This window comes from Ambystoma mexicanum, chromosome 6q (assembly GCF_040938575.1).
Source record: "Ambystoma mexicanum isolate Mex_15411 chromosome 6q, UKY_AmexF1_1, whole genome shotgun sequence".
Classification (NCBI taxonomy): Eukaryota; Metazoa; Chordata; class Amphibia; order Caudata; family Ambystomatidae; genus Ambystoma; species Ambystoma mexicanum.
Window position 1 is genome coordinate 1,167,593,068 of NC_090937.1, and position 15,587 is coordinate 1,167,608,654.

The 15,587-nt window shown below is 48.2% G+C and overlaps 1 protein-coding gene across 2 annotated transcripts in view; it reads right to left on the reverse strand.

The window, feature by feature from the left end:
- The window catches only part of N4BP2 (NEDD4 binding protein 2), a 2,396,815-nt gene that overhangs the window by 1,624,345 nt on the left and 756,883 nt on the right, over positions 1-15,587 (reverse strand). For both annotated transcript variants that reach the window (XM_069631771.1, XM_069631772.1), the window contains one exon: positions 11,586-11,662. In XM_069631771.1, coding sequence (XP_069487872.1) covers positions 11,586-11,662 — 77 coding nt within the window. The remainder of the gene's footprint in view (positions 1-11,585; positions 11,663-15,587) is intronic.

Below are 15,587 nucleotides of genomic sequence, written 5' to 3' on the forward strand. Positions count from 1 at the left end.
GAGGCAGCTGGATCCTGCCGTATCAAGCGGAGCGGGAAGACATCGGCCGCCAGCAGCCAGCATGGAATAGTATCTCTCTGAAATGAAAGAACGAGGCGGCGCTCCTGAAAGCTGATACAAGTATCGCTCCCGAATAGATACAATGGAAGCAGAGGGGCGCGATATGCAGACGCGGCTCCCAGCCGCTCATGAAGGTGGTCGGGCTTGCAAGACGTGGTGATATGATAAGTGAGAAGCGGGCTGTGGCACTGATTGAAGTTGTATCTGCTTGCGGGCAGCAGGCCCTTAATGCGGCCGATGACAGTGGATTGTATTGATAAGAACTGTGTGGGCGTTGGGCGGCGCTGAAGACATTAGGAGCTGCCGGGCTCTGCAGCACGCAAGCCGCTGCAGTGGCGAATATAAGCTGTGACCCGCGGAGCGGGTCGGAAGTGCTTGGGGCGGGCGTCGCCTGCCACGGACACCGTGGTATTAGGCTCAACAGAGCCGAATTGCACACTGAGAGCTGCCGCCATAAGACAAGATCCAAATCAGGCCCGCGTATGCACACTGACATACGAGCAAGCCGGTGGAAGTGCAGGGCGCATGGCAATAGACAGTGATTAAACTCCGGTGTGGATACAACTGAACACTTACAGGAGAACGGCATGGGAGGCCGCGGACGACCTGTGTAGTGCAGCACTATCGTACCCCTTAATGTGGCACAAGGTGGCTACTGAGGGTGAACCAAGTACCAATAAGTGAGTGTGCTTAATATAACCTCAAAGGGGCACCCAAACCCTGCTTACATTACATGTGCCCAGGCAACCTAACCGCAGGGGGAGTTGTCAGCGGACAGGTGTGCCAACAAGAATGATATTTGGAGAGTAAATCGTGGGAGGCTACAATCCACCTTCAAAAACAATTTCATGCGCCATAGCGAATGCAAGTTGCAAGATAGCAACCCCAACGACTGAAGGAAGTGGCAGTGTCACGACAACAGCGCATATGAAGGGTGGCGCTATGTCGGTGAAAGGGCTAAGAGCCAAAACCAAACAACCTACAATGGAGGTCTTTGCGAAAGCGTAGAGGACCCCTACAACATCGGAGCAGAGCACAGCCACGACTCCTGAGGAAGAAGCCCCAGAAGGAGACAAGCATCAGATCCTGGAGGCTATAACGGAGTTGAATACCAAATGGGGCTCGGCAATGGCGGACCTACGGACAGCCCTAGAGAACAAAATTGATGCGGTGGGAACTGAACTTACTCTGCTACGACAAGACGTCAGGGCGCTGGCAGAGAGAACGAGTGGTCTGGAAAGCGCAGTGAAGACCAATACAGATGTCAGCGCGAATAATGCAAAAGAGGTCCATGTGCTAAAACAGCAGGTTGCTAATCTTGAAAATCGGGTGGAAGAAGCGGAAGGAAGGGCGAGAAGAAATAACATACGGGTGGTCGGCCTGCCAGAGGGGGAGGAAGGCCAAGACCCCACAAACTATGTGGAGAACATGATCCTCCAGGAGATAGGAGCAGACGAGCTCTCACAGGGGTTCACAGTGGAGCGGGCGCATTGCGCCTTAATGAGGAAACCACGACCTGGGGCCCCGCCGAGACCAATAATCGTGAGGATCTTGAACTATAAAGACAGAGAGAAGATCCTGGAATATTTTCGTAAAGGCGGGACAATGGAGAGAGCATCCACCAACATTACGGCATACTCGGATTACACAATGCTGGTGCAGAGGCAGAGGTACAGCTACGTGGCCGTCAAAAGGAGGCTGCGTGCGGCAGGCAGCAAGTACATGCTCCTGTACCCGGCGAAGCTGATGGTGCTACATAAGAGCAGAGTGCTTTTCTTTGACACTCCAGAGGAGGTGGTGTCATGGCTGGACCTGCAGGGTTGCCCGAAACAAGAGGCAGACCGAGACCGGCAGGCGCATGACAACTGAAGAGCCTGTGTCATGGACATTGAGGGGGTAAGTGGGAGGGTGACCCCTGGGAGCTGCATAGCATTAACATAAAGCGTAATAAACTTGAAAATAGGAGCGACAGGACGGAAGCAACCCACCCCGGAAATTAGTAGTTGAGTGGCCATTAGGGCGGCTTAACCCTACTGAGCCCTGAGCATAGGCTTGTGCTGGACGGGGCTAGATGTGGGGGTGCCTGAGATCCAGGAGTGGAGCTGGGCAACAGTTGGGGAGGGTGTTGTTGGGGAAGGGCTGGGAGGGGGGAGGGGGGAGGGGGGAGGGAAGGGAGGCGGGGTGTTTGGGGTGTATATGGCTATGGGGAGTCTAAGTTTGAACATGAGCCTACATAGAAGAGCCGGATGGTTGAATCTGTATTGCTCGGGCGGGAGGGATCGGCTAGAGGTAAGGGAGAGGAGTACTAACGAGCCATGGGCGATCTTAAAATAATTAGGTGGAATGTCAGGGGACTTAACAGCTATTTGAAAAGGAATAAGGTCATGTTGTACCTGAGAAGGCAAAAGATAGATATTGCACTGCTGCAGGAGACGCATCTGACATGGGAAAAGATGGAGTTGGTAGGGAAGAAATGGAAAGGGGTAGTTGTGGGTTCGTCATACTCTGCCTATGCTAGAGGAGTACTTATCTGGGTGGCGCCGCACTTCCCATTTCAACTATTACAAGAAGTGGTGGACACGGATTGGAGGATGGTCATATTGAGGGGGCTGGTGGAGAATAAGGAGATAAGCATTGTAAATACATATGCCCCCAACCGAAACACGGTGGCATATTTCAGGACTCTGCACCAACCTTAGTATGTGTGTGGGTAGTGCGGTGATCTGGGGCGGGGATTTTAACTGTGTAATGAACCCCAAGGTAGATAGATCAGATGGCAGGATTGATAGGCCCACCCCAGCGGCCAAAGCATTACAGACGCTGCTAGATCATTTTGGCTTGGCAGATGTGTGGAGGACAAAATACCCCCCAGAAAAGCAATATTCGCACTACTCCGCCCCGCAGCAGCTACATACAAGACTTAATTATGTCTTTGCCACGCCAGATGTAATTACAGAGATTACTCAGATAGAATATAAGGCGAGGGTCCTCTCGGATCACTCGCCTCTGGTTCTCGGGTGGCAATACTGCCCCCCCGAGGGCACGGATTCCGACATGGCGCCTCCGAGCAGAGGCGCTCAAAGACCCAGTCTTTAGAGAAGATATAAGAGAAGAGATTACTAACTACTTCGAGGTGAATACTGGTAGCGTTGACTTGGCAGGTACATTGTGGGAAGCCTTTAAGGTAGTGATGCGGGGGGTTGCCATAGCAAAATCAAAGGGCCTGCAGGGCGGGGTCCTGGCTGACCTATAAAGATCAAAAGAAGAACTAGAGAGAGCATTAAAAAGTGGAAGCGTAGACATGGAGCTGGCACTTAAGCTACAGCAGAAGTGTGCGGAACACTGGGAAAGGCTCTGCAACCTCAATTACAAAAAGTATATAGAGAGACAGCATGCGGGAGGGGATAAAACAGGGCGGCTCTTAGCGTGGCTATACAAGAGCGAAACTCCCAGACCCCCGATCAGAACAATAACGAGGGAAGATGGTGGGGTAGCGGACACCCAAGAAGGAGTCAACAAGGAGTTTGGGATTATTATAAGGTGCTATACAGGAATAGGAAGGGAAGCAGCCATGAGGAGATAGCCGAAACACTAGAAGATATAGGACTGGCCAAGATAAGTGGGGAGGAAAGAGAGGAGCTCGATGCACCAATTACTTTGGAGGAGTTAGAAGAAGTGGTGAGGCAGTTGCCTACCATTAAGACCCCGGGGGCAGATGGGTTCCCGAGTGAATTTTATAAGGTATATAGAGAGGAAGTGCTCCCCCCAATGTTAGAAATGCTTAATGAAGCATTTGAGGTGGGACGGTTGCCGGAGTCGCTCAGAGAGGTGATCATAATGCCACTTCCCAAACCTAACAAACCGGGGCATAGCTGTGGCTCTTACAGACCTTTATCGATGCCGAACCAGGACAGCAAGATATTGACGGCTGTCCTGGCAAACAGATTGCGAAGAGTAATTAGCAAATTAATACACCTAGACCAAACGGGCTATGTCCTGAATAGGAACATAACTCCATCACAGGAGACTCCACCGGGTGGTCGAATGGGGTAGTAAGACTGAAGGCGAAATGGCGATTGTGTCTCTAGACGCGGTAAAAGATTTCGACTCGGTCCAGTGGCCATGGCTGCTGCCGGCCCTGGAAGGGTACGGAATGGGGCCCGGTTACATCAGGTGGGCGAAGATGCTATATAGTGAGCCGCTAGCCAGAGTTCGAACAGGATCAGTGTTATCCGAGAGGTGGCAACATAGTAGAGGCACCAGACAGGGGTGCCCTTGGTCTCCGATGCTTTACATTCTAGCCCTGGAGCCCCTAGCAATATACCTCAGGCAACAATATGATATGATAGGTATTGAGGTAGGGGGGAACGACACCTGAAATCCTTATATGCGGATGATTTATTACTATACTTGAAATACCCGGAAGATAATCTCCAGTATATCCTGGAAGTGATGGGGAGGTATGCGGGGCTGTCCGGGATAGCAGTGAATCCTCAAAAATCTAGCATTTTCCCGCTGGGCAGCTATAAGGGGAAAGGTTACCAGTGTTACAAATACTATGGGCGGTTGGTTCTTTCCGATACCTTGGAATAGACGTGTACCACACGGCAGAAGAGGAACATAGGCACAACACCAAGGTAGCCATTGAGAAAATTGGGAATTGCATGAAGTTCTGGGAGAAGTTGCAATGATGGGCCGAGGGGCAATGCTGAAGATGGTGGTCCTACCTAGGCTTCTACATTACTTTAGTAATATTCCATATATGATACCCAAGAAGTTTTTTTACTAAACTGAATAGTATGTGTAGGGACTTCCTGTGGCATGGTACCCGGAACAGAGTGGCGCTATGGAAGCTGCAGAACTTTTATGAAAAGGGGGGGATCAAACTGCCTAATTTTGAGGTTTATTATGTAGCGAGCCAGCTACAATATGTGGCCAAATGGCTCTCCGATGAAGCGACACCTGAACTAAGGTTGTTTGGGCATGATTGTGCCCCGTTTTACTTAAGGGAAATTATCTGGCTGTCTGAGTGAGAAATGAATGTGTGCCCAGGGATGATGCTTGGGTGGAAAATGTGGCGTCGAGAATGCCGGATGATGGAGGACCCATTCCCATGCTCCCCGCAGGTACCGCTGGTTGCATTGGCAGGGGGAAATAAGCAGCTGAGGGTGATTATCAGGACCTACTGGGAATCGGTGGGGTTGATAACGTTAGGGGACATTTGGCAAGAGGGGACCATTAAGGATTTCGAAGGGCTTGGGGAAGAAGCGGGATTACATACGGGCCAATATGTTACGTGCCATAGAATGGTACAGAGAATTCGGAAAACGTGGCCTGAAACAGTATTGGCAGAAGAACCAGATGCTATCATGGGGGGCAATATATGACATAGCGGAAGGGGGGGCATGAGATTTCTAGACTGTATGAGATGGTGATAACTAAGGTCGGGAAGGAGCCGACACAATTGAGACTAGACTGGGAAGCGGAAGTAGAAGCCCCGATAGAGGATGGGATGTGGGAACGTGCCCTGGGATACCACAAGAAGGTGTCAAGAAATGCAAGACTAAAACAAACGCACAGACCATACATGACTCCTCTGAGGATATCTAAGTTCGAAAATGCTGGGCGACAGGCGTGTCCCAAATGCGACAAGGAAAACGCTGACATGACATGTTTGTTCATGCCCAGTAATTGAGCGTTTCTGCGGTGAAGTGACACAAAAACTAGCGGATAAGGGGGTCACGATCATCATAAACACGGCTTGGGCCTGCTTGCTGGGAGGGTTCCCCAGATCACGAAAACTTAAACATGTTGGGGAACTAAAAGATTTGGCATATGTGCTTGCAAAACGAAGGATTGCCATGGGATGGAAGATGTGTCACAAGCAATGGGTGGAGGTGTGGTGGAGGGAGTTGCAGAAATGGGCGGAGGCTGAAACGATGGTATGGCAAGAGGCGAGCAGCACAGGGGGGGAGGAAGAAGTGAGTACCCTGATGGCATGGAAATTATTAATAGCATAACTGTTTGGAGCAATACAAGATCCGACAGAATCCGAGGGAAGCAAGACCCTGCCATATGAAGCAGATACAGAATGCGAGGAACAAATAGGCTCATGAAGGGGGGTGTGATGGGAGGAGCAGTGACCAAGATTAATTGGTGAATAATGAAACTGTTGTAAATTGCACTGCGTGTTTGGTTTGTATTGTTGTTTGGTTTGAATAAAATTAATAAAAAATCTTAAAACTCAGTGACGGGAGCCTAAAAATTGAGAGGGGATCAGAGCCCGGCAGAGGGAGAATCCAAGGATGAAAAGTTGTTACCCCTATAGTGAGAAAAGTAAAAGTAAAGAGACAGCAAGAGTGAACCCCAAGGAGGCTGCCGGTGAAGAAGGGTCCGAGCCGGGAGAGGGAGATCCAGAGAGTAAGCTATCATCCAAGTACTAACCGTCAAAAGAGGTCTGAGCACGGCAGAGGGAGATCCAGGGGTGAAGCCATCGCCCGAGTACTGACAGTCAAGAGGGGTTCGAGCCCGACCGAGGGAGATCCAGGGGTGAAGCCATCATCCAAATTTCAAATAAGAAAAGAACGGACATATAACTTGAGTAATACGATATGCGTTAGTTTCACCCCTGGGTCCCCCTCTTCTTGGTGCTATCACCCGATCTGAACTGTGGATTACAATTGAGAAGGATCAGCGCCCAGAGCAGGGGGAACCAGGGGGTTTATCATTCTCACCCTAACAAACTTATTTAGTGAAAGGAACTTTTGGTTTTGCTATTTGAACACGTCAGGCCTCGAAGGCAAGAGACTCTTAAAGGAAGCAAGACTTGCCCATCAATAGTCCTGAGAACTGCCATTGGAACTGTCGTCTCGTGCTGGAGAAGCCCGAGATGATACTGTGCTCCAAGCTCCCATCTTACCACATACTCAAACGTGGGGAAGGGAGACCCAGGCTACCACATTCTGAGATATTGTTTGAGAACACTTCTTTCTTTTTCTTGAAAGCTATCCCACACCCTTTCTGTATTAGTTGTAAGGTTTGGCAATAGGTTTCTTAGTATAGGCCCTTTTATTTTGACACTACGCAAACGCAACTAGGACAGCCTTATTTTTCATTTGATGGTTTACGCTTGCTCCCATCTTACATTTAGGATTAGAATAGGTGCTTTTCCAACCTGCATACAGCATGCATTGTTCAATAAACACCATTGAATTGTGATCACTTGTTTGTCTTACTTGTTGCCACCATGAGTTCCCTCACAATGCTCCATTTTGGAGTACTACTGGTAAATTATTGATTACATGCTCTTAGAGGAATGCTGATACAGGATTTTGGTGGTGGGAACCCCACGGCAGACACTCCACTGCAGGTAGTGACCCTGCACCTTCTCCGGCATCAACAGATGTCGTCGCAGGGATGCCACTTGAAGGATTTTTCAATGATTTGGAACATTCACAGCTCCAGGTGTCAAGAAGCACTATGACAGGGTACCCCTTCTTCCGGTCGATTCTCAGCAACCTGGCTTCCAGCTATCACAAACACTCCCCCGGATCCTGGGCGACACAGACAAACTTGTTGAAGCCAAGAAGTTCAGGCACCCCTCTTCTGAACCCACGAAGATCCCTTCTCCAAGCAGGCACACAGGACTGGCTTCCAGGACACTTTGGGTAAAGAGCAGCAATTGCACGTGTTCACTCGTAGCTCGGGAAGAGGTCACCTATCCAGGTCCTCTCTGGTTCAGTCCTTGAGTCAGCACGGCAGCTTTCGGATTGCTTGAAGATTTGCAGACGCAGACTTGTTCTCCAGCTGGACTCCAGGATGCAAGCTTAAGATGACTTCTGCTTCAGGTTTCCTGCTACAGCTTCCGACAAGGAGGTGAGTGCGAGGACGCGTTTTATACTAAACACTTTCCATTCACTCAGGCTCAGCCAGCAATTCACACACAAGTGCAATCATGCAGGCAGCACCCAATCAGACTTACAGGCATTTAGGCTATTCGCCAGACACCCACAACACAGGATGTGGATTGGGGCTACACCCCAGCCTTTCAGTGCACTACGCCTCTCCTCTGTGACCGACCCTCCCAGGTCCAACTTAGGTCCTTCCTCTCCGCTATCTTTTTCTCTACCTGTGGGGTCTAACCTTTCTCCCTGGCTGTTCAACCAATACCTGGCACTCCTCGCCCACCGCATCGTCGCTCTCTGCCCCAACTTTCAGTGCTATGCGGATGACACCGAGCTCATTTTCAGGCTACCCTCGGCCTCCTCCTTTCCCTCATCTCTGACTGTCTGCCTGTTATCCAGGAGTGGTGTGCTGCCAATGACCTCTGCCTTAATGCCAATAAGTCTGAGATTCTCCTCATCGGCACACCTGCTCCCTCCTTCCCTCCAGCTCTTTGGCCAGCCTCTCTTGGCCCTCTTCCTGCTCCCACCTGCAAGGCTAGAAACCTTGGGGTCATCTTCGACACCACACTCTCCTTCTCTCCTCACATCTCTGACATATCTAAGAAGTCACACTACCAGCTGCACCTCCTCAGAGGTATTCTTCCTTTCCTCTCCTTCCCCCAGTAGCTCACTGTCTCCAGAGCTCTGGTTCTCTCTAGGCTGGACTATTGCAACAGCCTCTTTCTAAATCTGCCTGCTTCTACTCTCCGACCTCTGCAACTTATCCAGAACAGGACTGCAAGACTTGTCCTTGGCCTCAAGTACAGGTATCGTATCTCTCCAGGACTGCAATCTCTGCACTGGCTCCCAGTGGCTGCGAGGATTAAGTTCAAAACCCTCTGCATCATCCACAAGGCCTTCTGGGGCCTGGGGCTTCAATACCTTCAACTCTCTCTTCTTAAATAGCTCCCTTCTCAAGCTCTTCGCTCAGCCGCCTCCAACTCCCTCTGGGTCAGTCGCTTCTCCAAGCAATGAGTTGGTGGTAGATCTCGGCTGGTGCCTCCCTCTGGAACAGCCTCTCTGCCTCCCTTAAACTTGAAGAGAACCATCTCTGGTTCCGGAAGCTCCTCAAAACCTTGTCTTTGCTTCTGCTTTTTCTCCTCCCCTCCTCTGCTGACCTCCTAGTTGTATCTGCAATCTGCACTGGCAACCTGGACACCCTCTGATCTTGGGACCAGGTCCTCCCCCCGACAGCGTTTCACACCTGCACTGCCCACCTGGCAACCCCTGCACTTGGGGACTGTCTCTGTGTACCTGCAGCCCCCCTCCCAGCCCTTGACACCCGATGTCTGCACTTACTTATGCACTTGCCACATGCTGGCCGCTACTTACTTTTGTTATCATCTTACCATGTACTGCACTGTCCCTGCCCCCTTCCCACGCACTTGTGCGATCTGAATGACACCTGGCCTAGTAGGATCGCTGTCCGTCCTCCCTTTGTTCCCCTCCCTTGCCTCATCGCGCCTTGAAACACTTGTGTATAGGCGCGTTATAAATGCCATATCATACACTGCATTCATTCCAGTTTCAGTCAGGGCTGGCTCAGCCATTATGTCACACAACCAAAACCAGACACTCCCAACACAGAATACATTTGACTACTCACTCCATTCAGTTAGGCTCCACCCCAAGGGGGTACCCACAACAAGCAGCACCTGGGAAGGCTCCAGGCAGTCTGGCAGGAGACAACCACAGAGCCATATATGTTCCTTCTACCCAATGACCATTCAGGGAAATGGAACAGAGCGAGGGCTTCTTTATGACGTTGACAAACAAGTAGTTAAGGCAAAGGAAACCAAGAGGCCACCAGTGGCTATCTTGAATCTGTGTAAGAATCCATTGCGCAGAGCACACCATTTAAAGAGGTATAGGACAAGGACAACAAGGGCCTGTCCCTCCACTGCATTTCCAGCATCACAGGGGGGCCTGGGAAATGGATCAGCGAAGAGTGGAAACCTGAGATGTAAAGAAGTTAGCAAAGTCAGAGGCAGAACGTGTAGAAACAATTGAGGGATTAGGAGAGGCGGTCAAGTAGTTGATTGATAAGTTGGAAGAGACAACAAGGGTGGTGCGAAAGGGAGTATGCAAGAGAGGAGAAAGCATTTCTTAGCAGCCAGAAGAGATTAGTCATACGAAGAGTGAAAATAGAACAGATGGAGAAGATTTTCATGAGCAAGATATTTCAAGCTGTGCTCTACTTTTCAGGGTTGAATGGAGACAGTGTAGAGCAGGGGAGAGCCAGGGTTGGGAGGGTTTGCGTGAAATTAAGACGGTAGATGTGGGGTGAAGTGAGTCCAGGGTAGACGACTGGCTACTAATCAGAGTTAAAACCACAAGGTCAGGGGAAAAGGTCAATGGTGGAATTGGAGAAGAGGATGGGGTTTCAAGAAGAGGAAATTGGGAGAAGGAAAGAACGAGATTGGATGAATACGTAGGGAGGGAAGAAATATATAAGACCGAGAGAGGAGCCTGTGATATTAGGAGGCATCCAAGGAAGAAGAAATAGAGAATACGAGTGTAGCAAGCGAGGAAATTAGGTGTGAAGAATCATGAATTGAAGATAGATGGAGATTAAAATCTCCTAGTAGATAGAATGCAGGGAAGTCAGGTAGAAGAAAAGAGTTGAATCACATTTGCACATGACCATATCAAAGGAATCTCCTAATTTGCTCCATGCGTAGTGTTTGAGAATCAAGTTTAAGGTAGTAGGAGCAATTAAGAGACTTTCACGGCATCTCCTGATTTCCTACAGTTCCGAAACGTTGACCATCAGGCCCAATGACCCTAAAGTTGCTTTTCACTGAAATGTCCAGAATGCTCACTTTCTTATTCTCAAGATTGCTATAGTTTCTTTTCACTAGTATACTCCTCCTTATTCTCATTGTCTCAACCATTATTGAGACTGCATAGTGTACAACACGGCAGCCGATCTTGCAACAGTTTCCTTTTGAACTTTTCAATGCTTTTCAAAGACTTGTGTACAGGCGTGTTACAAATGCCATATAATATCAATGCTCTCAGCGGTATTATGACTGCATAATTAAAACATGGTTATCAAAATTGAAACAGTTTCTCTTAGTCTTTTCACCTTACAGTTCTCGAACACTTTTTTGAGTGTGTAATTTGTAATATGACATTCAAACCTACAACAGTTAACCATTGCATCAGTGTTCATTTCCTCCAATGTTACCATGGCTTCTTCATTTATAACGGTTTGCTGCATCTGTAGAGATTCCTCCGAGCCTTTCTTTAGCAGTTTTCTGCTTCAAGTGTCTCTCTGCCTCGCCAAACTGCTTCGGCTCTGGTTCTGTATATCTCAGGTCTGTAGTCATTATCTTGACTTCCAGGGTCCCATCCCTTCCCTGCTCAACTCGCTGCCCTGGTGAGCAATTTACCCCAAGCTCTTCCTCAATCGCGTCTTCTTTAGCCCTGGTGCACCAAATTCTAATTCTTTTTTTTTTTTATATCCCTGATGACTTCAGTGGCAGATTATGGGTTGCTGGGCATTACCATGTAAGCTTTGACTGCATCATATAACAATTAAAATACAATAAACAAACTTGCCAGATTTTGAACGTTTACCTTTGAAGCTCCTTTGGTTTATACTTCCACCAAGTATCTGGTTCCCGGAATGCAACTGCATATTTGTGTTGCACTGACTGAAGAAAAATATAAGAAAGAATTAAAATTAAAAACTGTAGTCTATATGCTTTATTTTGGTTTGCATCCATATCAACAATACATGACAAATCCAGCAGTTCACATGCAAAATTTCAAATGGCATTAAGGAAAATAAGATATGACAAATATTACATACCTGTAATCGTCTTTCTGACGTTTGTATCTGCTTAGGTTCACAAGCTTTGCATAGGCCGACATCTAGTGGTTGCTGCAGAGTAAAGTTGGTGCAGAGTATTACATGACTTGTTTTCAAAATCAAAAAGGGACGTCGATAGGGCGTGTTTGTAATACTATCCCCTACTGTGATGTGTACTGTATCCATGGTCCTTCACATCTGGAGGTCATCAGATTGTTTTATTTCTGAAGTGTGTAGTATTGAATTGAATGGATTGTTTATTTGTATAGCGCCTATACACAATGGGCCTCATTACGAGTTTGGAGGCAGCCATGGCCGGGCTCCTTTACAGGGTTCCTGCAATGGGGATTTACTGGGTCATTCCGACATAGGAGGACCCGGTAAGATCTCCTTGCAGGAAGCATTCCCCATTCCCGTTTGAGCCCCCATAGTGCTCAATGGGAATGGGGATGGAGGTTACAACGGGCACATTATAAGTGTCCCGTTGTTACCTCCCGCTTCCCCTCGCGGGACCCCGAAAAGAAGTCTGGTTTTACCAAACGTCTGGTCCGGGTCCCGCAAAGGGAACCTCGTAATACGCGCTCCCGGAATGAAGGGGGCCGGTCCCGTACCGGCCCCCTTCATTCCGGGAGCGCAAGAGTCATAATGAGGCCCAATGTGTTTCAAAGTGCTTCAAGGAGGGAGGGAGCATGGGAGAAATACAATTTCCTTCTAACAACTCCTTGAAGCAAATCAGAATGTGACGAGAAGTGCATCGGAAGTGGCCTGGCTGTTTGGCTGCCCCAGATGCTCCTGGCTTCCTAGACGCGTACTTTGATTGAGGTGGACGCCTGCATGCGCAAGAAGCAGTTGTGTCTCCCTGAATAGGTGAAACGCGGTGCTTCTGGAGAAAAGAATAATTCTACGATTCCAAGCCCCACCCACTCGCTCTCAGCAGCCCCCATAACAGCAAAGGCCCTGCGCACGTGTGCGCACACGCACGGGAAGTGTGTCGGAAGTGCCCTGGCTGTTGGGCTGCCCCATATGCTCCTGGCTTCCTAGATGCGTACTGTGATTGAGGTGGATGCCTGCATGTGCAAGAAGATGCAGTGTCTCCCTTTACAAGCGAAACGCGGTGCTTCTGGAGAAAAAAAAAAAGTAACTTTCTCTTTGACTTTGTGCATTGTGCACTCACCTGCTCCTTAGCCCGTCTTAATACGGGCTAAGGAGCAGGTGAGTGCACAATGTAGAATATAGATTCTACGATTCCAAGCCCCGCCCACTCGCTTCCAGCAGCCCCCATAACATCCCAGGGCCTGCGCACATGTGCGCGTGCACGGGAAGTGCATCGGAAGTGCTTTGGCTGTTTGGCGAGGAGGCGTCGGACACGTGTCACCAGGGCATCCAGATAAAGTGAAGCAATTAATTTAAGTCCTGCATTCATGCTTGTACATTTTTTTACTAAATAAGCAGTGGAAGGAAATCTGGGCCATTATTTAAAAATCATACCTGCATGGGAAGTAAAAACTGTATTCAAGTTCTGCCCATTCGGTTCGGTAGTTTCCTTATACGCTCAGATTCGATGAAAAGATTTTACAAATCTTGATTAGCGTGCTGCGGTTTACGGGCTGGGAGAGAGCGAGCATATCTCAGGCCGGAAGTGCCTGTTAAATACGATCATCAAATCTGAGTTGCAAAGGGCAAGGCAGAAATGTTTCCATCATAAATGATAGGATCAGGGAAGGCTTGGGATAAAGGATTTGCACGTCTTAGAAGCGACTTTTAGTTGATCATACTCTGATTTGAACAGTCGCCTCAATAGCACACCATTAGTCAACTTGCAGGGCGACGCCCTTCCACGATGTCCCGCAGGAGAGCCAGCGTCGAATACACATATTCCCACCCTGCGCAGACGGGAACGGCCACAAGGAGTTCAACTATACAGGGGGTGCGGATGTATGAGGATATTTTATCCGCCCCCCCTTGTATTTACCCCAGTAAAAAACACAATGCAAATGGCATTAAATCTACCCCTTCCGCCCTCCCCACCAGAACCCAGCGATTCGCTGAAATTTAATGCAGAAGAAATTATAAATTCCTCAAAGATTTTGACGGGGCACGTCCCCAAATTCCTCAGGAAGAAGCATCTAGCTCATGTTTATTTGCCACTCAACCAGGTAAAATTACTAATTTACATGAGATTGAATCTTTATTAGATAACCCCTTGTATTTTTTTGCAGAGGATCCATCGCTAATGGCTCTATCCCAACACTTTCAAGATCCCCGAATATTCCATTTTGTAAGCAATCTTCTCAGCAAGTGGACAAGACAGGGACCCTCATATTAATTTTGAAGGAGTTAAAGGAACATTCCACTTGTTTTTTCGAAATGAGAATTTTATTGGAATGTATTTTGGCAACATCTAAAACAGGCACAAATATTTTCGAAGCTCTCCCAAATAAGCTAGTTCAGCTGTGGGGGGACAAAACTATTACTCCAAAAAATGTACCTGAGCTTCAGGAAAACAAACGGGGGGGCTGCAGCTTCACCAATAGCGTTGCCTCCAGTTTTGGCAAGCTCTATTCCTCAGACACAAAAATGAAACTCTTCGAAAAAAAAAAGAAAAAAAAAACCAAATTGCTAAATAGTAAGAAAAACAAATTGCTGTCCGCCCTCCATGATCGAAGGAACAAAGCTTCTAAAAATGCCGCCGAAACTTCACTATGGAGGAGAAGGACACACTGCAGACAAATGGGGCAGCAGCGGTAAAGAAGGGAGGGGCGAAAATTACACCAGAAACAAATATTGGCACCTATGACACTCCAACTAATACCCTCTCAGAGGAGATGCACCATAAAGCTGCCAAGAAAAGAAATATTGCAGATCCAAAGGGATCAAAACCCTTTCCTCCACAACATTCATATCCTCTCCATTCTAGGAATGTGCACCTTGTGCAGAGAGAACAGAGTGAAATCTGTGATCTGTTTGCAAAATCCAAAATTCTTAGTACTGCTAATTCAGCAGCTACGCTGGGCACCTTGGCCCCCGCGATAGCAATTAAACCCACGGAGTAGATATGAATAAAGTACTAATATCTGACTAATAAAATCTGACTTAACACAGTCTCCTCATCAACAGTCGCTCAAGCTACCCAGTGGGACTGAAAATAATTCCACGCCCACTCCGGTAGTTGACTTCACAAGTGACAAGGAAGTAAGTGCACAAGCAGAGTCCGGCTCTGCACCCGACATGCCCAACGAGATATACATAAATTCCCTCTTTCGGTCTACTATAGAATAACTTTAGGAAAGGGGGGGCACAGCAGATTCATCGAAAATAGAGGCCTCGATTACCCCGCCCCTCCAAATCCAAGGGAGCACAATGATGGGGGGGCCGCGCCGCTCAAACGAGGGAACCAAAGGCATTTTCTGCAGCCGATTATACCAACTCCCCCCCAAAGTATTATAGAGCCAGTACAAATCCCTGTAGGAGGAACTTTCCCAGTTGCCGACATAGGTAAATGCAGAGAACCAACAGGTGGAAAAAAAAAAGTTCACCCCCAAAAATTATCTTCAGACAAACTTAAGATATATAACGTGGAGAAAGAAAGCCCGTCTATCCGGACTTTCCAAGCGCATTATTATACCCTTTATTCGACTGCGGATACCAACCTGCCATGAATAGAGCACAATCTCTCGCTTTACTAAATGACATATCCTCACAAAACAAATCTATCCAGTGCGGATATCAAGAGAGTTGATTTCATCCATCCTATGTGTTTCGATCAT